At 41.0% G+C, this 4,652-nt stretch overlaps 1 protein-coding gene across 1 annotated transcript in view; it reads left to right on the top strand.

Moving 5' to 3' along the window:
• Positions 1–3: 3 nt before the first annotated feature.
• Positions 4–4,652, top strand: part of LOC106103508 — a gene marked incomplete at its 5' end in the record, with an annotated part of 7,855 nt that continues 3,206 nt past the window's right edge. Inside the window, one exon of the mRNA XM_013283286.1 lies at positions 4–4,650. Within this exon, the coding sequence (XP_013138740.1) occupies positions 4–4,650 (4,647 nt within the window). The remainder of the gene's footprint in view (positions 4,651–4,652) is intronic.

Raw genomic sequence — 4,652 nt, 5'->3', positions numbered from 1 at the left:
CCGCAACCGGTCCCTGCAAGACACAGTCCGACGACATATGCGAGGCTATCCAGTGTAATGCCGCAACATGCTGTTGCTCGCTTACGGGAATCTGCCGTCCATAGCCCACCATCATCCCGCTATCCTATGCAATCCGCTCAGCCTCCGCCGCCGCACAACGACCGTGTCCCACCGATACACCACCCCCAAGCGCCGCCTTCGACACAGAGGGTTGCTGTAGATGGACGCTCAGCTCAAGCTTATCTGCCTCCGGTTCATCGTCGTGAATCATCCTTATCGCGGACTTCTCATTACGATAGGCATCCATCTATTCCGGCACGGAAGTATGATCCTCAACAAGCGTATCCAGGCTACAGACCCAGTCTCGCAACGCAACCGATGCAAAATCATCGCGTCGAAGCTCTTCCACAATACAAGCATAGTGGGCCAGAAGGTTTGAATACACATTTTGCAGTGAGACCTCCGGAGCGCGCGCCGACTCAACCTCAACCGCTAGGCAATGAGCCAACGCGAGTACAGCCGCGAATTGATTTTCATGGAAAAAGTAGATCTGTCGACACTAGACCAAGTTACCATTATCCCTCACCTTCGACATCTAACGTAAGGTACGCACCTAGTGCGCCAGTGTCGGCCGTTCATCACAACCCTTCACTCCAACCGAGAACATCATATCGAGCTGCGACGGTCGCAAAGGCAAACTACAATTATTCGCCAGTGAATCAAGTTCAGAGTTCACCGTCCCGGTCCTCAATAAAGGCTGGTTATAGTAATCAACAAACGAGGATGACAGTTTCTGTGACTTCTATAGTAAATGAATTAAACCAGACTAAAAAAAGAGAATCCCCTCTCGATTTATCTGTAAAAACTGTTAAAAACTCAGCAGACTCTTCTACTACGCAAGACGATGCAATTGATTCGGCATCATATGAAAGTAAATCACTTCCACTGCAGCCGCGAAGTACTTCAAGTGGTCGCCAAGTGCCGCCTTTACCAGGCTATGTTGTATCTCATAAAGTTGATTTTGCACCCGACTTTAATCAATATAGAGATCGAAACACAAATCATAATTGCGCTACTCCTCCACAAGCAGTGCGCTATAATGGAACTTATGAAACTGCAAGAACTGCCGAGAGAATACCTTATCCTGTAGAATCTCGCCACCAACATTACTCAGATCGTAGTAAATATAATGGCCCCGTGCAGCCGAGAACAGATTATGTTCCTAGAATTGACCTGACGAGATCAGTTGCCGATGAAAGACCGGCGGAAAGAATTCGAGAAGATCCTCAAATTGTAATGGAAGAACGAAAACGTACAGCCGGACCTATTGTGAGTAACATTCCTGAAAAATTAGTAAGATATGAAACATGGACTTCGGATAGCCGGATAGAACGTCTGAGCCATTCGGCACGCGAACAGCATGAGCTAATGAGTCGACCCGTATATAGTTACAGTAGTCATAAAAGGTTGGAGGCTTATCAAAATGATCAAAAAAGAGTTACGGGATCAAATATGTATCGTGATCATCTACCTCACACAACGCAAAGACATAGTCGCACCTCGTTTCCAGAAAAAGTTAATCGCGAAATAAGTGACTATCAAGCTCATTACCACGATAGAGTTCCCTCTAGTAGCCGTCATGTCATACAGAAAATTCCGAGCCACAAGGAAGTGCATCCGCATCATTTAGATTTGCAAAACGGTCCAGCAAATAAGAGCGTTTTAAGTATATTAAGAAATAGTTTAGAGACCAAACAAACGGGATACGTCGAAACGACAAGACCTATTCGACAGATATCCGATATTATTGTTCTTGATGATGTAGATGATTCTGTTATAGAAATCACGGATTTAACTAAAGACGGTGAACAAGAACCGAACAACAAATATAATCCGAAAAGTCAAACCAACCAGAATAATCAAATATTTGATCATCATATTCAACTACCCAAGGCTGTAGACTCCTTTGCCAGGGATTCTGACTATCAAAAGTGTGATAACTCGGAACCAAAAAGTAAATCACCGGAAAATGATGTCGCCGCTAGAATACGGACGAAAGCAGAATTAAAAGTAATGCCTCCGTCTCAAGACCAAAAACACGATAAATCATCAGATTCTGATTCTGAAAAAGTAAAATTACTCCCCAAGTCACAAAAACAACACCTATTTAATCAGATAAGGGAAGATAATTTAAGATTGGAATCTGTGATAAAAAATGAAAAACCATCGGACGACTTTATTTCTGAAGTTAAAGCAGAACCAATGAATATTGATGAGATAGAAAAGGATGCAGTAGCTCCAATCAAGACGGAAAATATTTTAAGGGACTTAGAACCTGAAAATGTAGTACCTATAGAACAATCATCGCCAGAAGACTTAGACTGGGCTAGTGCTTGTGATAGTTTTATGGAGGAACTCAAAACAGGATGTATGAAGAAAAAATCAAATAGAAAACGAAATGATACTCTGGATCCTGAAACTGAAGCGAAGATGCCAAAAGTTATAAAACTTGGAACAGATGAAAATACCTCCGACAAAAATGAAACTATTTCCACGCCTGTAATTGAAATTAAGCAAGAACCTGTTGATGAGGCTGAGAAAACGGAAACTGAGACGGGTATTGTAACTGTGCCTGAAGGACTTAATACTGAAATGCCGAATGAAATTCGAAATAATGAAAATGTCGAAAATAAAGATAAAAAAGAACAGGAGAAACCTCCAAAATCAAAAGCGCAGGCAAAGAATAAAACCAAACCAGAAAAGAAAGATGCTTCATTAGCGAAAGATGATTCTTCTGCAACACCCGTCAAAAATGATGGCGCCATCAAGACTGTAATAAAAGAAGAAGTAGACTCAACAGATGAAGATGAACCATTGATAAAAAGTAAGATAATGAAAGAAAAATTCCAGAGAGAACTTAAGTATCAAATGCTAAAAGATTTATCAGAAAAATCTGTTTACGTGAAGTTGGAGTGTTGCGATGAGCAAGTCGAGATGAGAAAATCTACAGAAACAATACCCAAAGACAAAATGGAAAAACAAGCTAAAGGAAAGACTGCTAGGCTCTTATCCAAAACAAAAGGAAAAACATCGGTTTCTGAAAGTAAAAATGAGAAACGAAATGATAATTCTAGTTCCGATAGTGATGATGATGTCAGTGTTGCGAGTAGACTCCGTGTGCGTAAAATCAATAAAACTGATGATAACAAAAACGAAATAGGAAACAAAACACCTACAAAATCATCTCCATTAAAGAAGTTAGATACGAGCAGTGCTAGTAATAGTTCAACGCCAATTCGTAAACCTGGATTTGGAGATGGCTCTAATTTTCATCCGGGATGGGAAGACGAGCTGTACAGATACAAAAGGTCTCTCCGCATGCCTACGAGGCTTATAGCCATTCCTCGGGGACGATCTGGAGAGCCATTTGCTAAAGGCTCAGCCAATTTATTTACACGGGGTTCGACTTCACTTCCAGATTTAGACCCTGTCCCACTGTCACCTGCTCCATCATCCTCACAATCGGCGGCGACAGATGATCTATATGGGAGACGGCCTGATAAAATGAATCTAGATAGTGATTTAGATTCAAATTCTAGTTGTTCCGCAGCTAATCGCCTCCAATACGACTCGGAAGCGTCAACATCTACCGTTTTCTCTGCGAGTAAAGTGAAGAAGAAGTCGAGCTCTATTGTCGATGTTCTTATACAAAAATATGGAAAAAAAGAGGAATCGAAGAAAAAATCAAAAGACAAAGAAGAAAAAAACGCTAAGATCATTCAAAAAAATTCAAATGTGTCAGAATTACTACCGACTCCAAGTTTAGGTCTAGTAAAAAACGGTAGCAAAGGCATTGGTGCAAAGAAAGAAAAACTAATGGAAGATATATTTTATTTGGGAGCATTTAGAAAAGAAACAGTTTCTGCATTTCGAAATGCCTTTATTAAGAACACTGATGGGTTAATTGGTACTACTGAAGAATTTACGCCGATCGTATTACAAACTAGAACAAGAACCGAGAGTCGTGTTTTAAAACAACGAGCTACAATAAAAGAGGTGTTCGGAGACGAGAGGCCTGCCTCAGCACCGCCGACCTCCGGCAGGCAAGAAGAAGTAGTCGAACCGCAACAAGAGAAGATTGTCGAAGTTAAAAAAGAATCTGAACCTAAACCAAAATTTAAACCAAGAAAAATAGCAAAAGAAAAGATGAAACGGAGATCTAGCTCAATACGAGACGGCTTGAGAAGTACTAAGTCTCTGAAACGTAACGACGCTAAAGGACGTTTGTTACGGTTAAAAAAGAGAAACAACCTGATGAAAACATTTAATGCTAAACGCAAAGAATCCACTGCTAATAAAGTTAAGAAAGAGAAAAGTCCGACACCGGAGAACAAAGACACCGCAAAAGAAGAGAACAGTACTCCCGGTACTGCAGAGACGAATACGAAGAGAAGATTTAAGCGTTTATTTGGAAGAAGAAAATTTAGCTCTGGATTTGATTACATTCGGAAAAAGAAGAAAATGATAAGAAAAGATGACAATAATTGCAACAAAGTACGTCGAGCGGCCCCGAAGCCGAGTCCCGAGTCCGTCCACGATATACAGAAGGAGATTAAGAGTTGGTTTATCAATAAAAGTATTGGAGAAACACA

Source organism: Papilio polytes, unplaced genomic scaffold (genome assembly GCF_000836215.1).
Source record: "Papilio polytes unplaced genomic scaffold, Ppol_1.0 DF823731.1, whole genome shotgun sequence".
Classification (NCBI taxonomy): Eukaryota; Metazoa; Arthropoda; class Insecta; order Lepidoptera; family Papilionidae; genus Papilio; species Papilio polytes.
The sequence above is the reverse complement of the archived record's forward strand: the minus strand, read 5'-3'. Positions and strand labels throughout refer to the sequence as shown.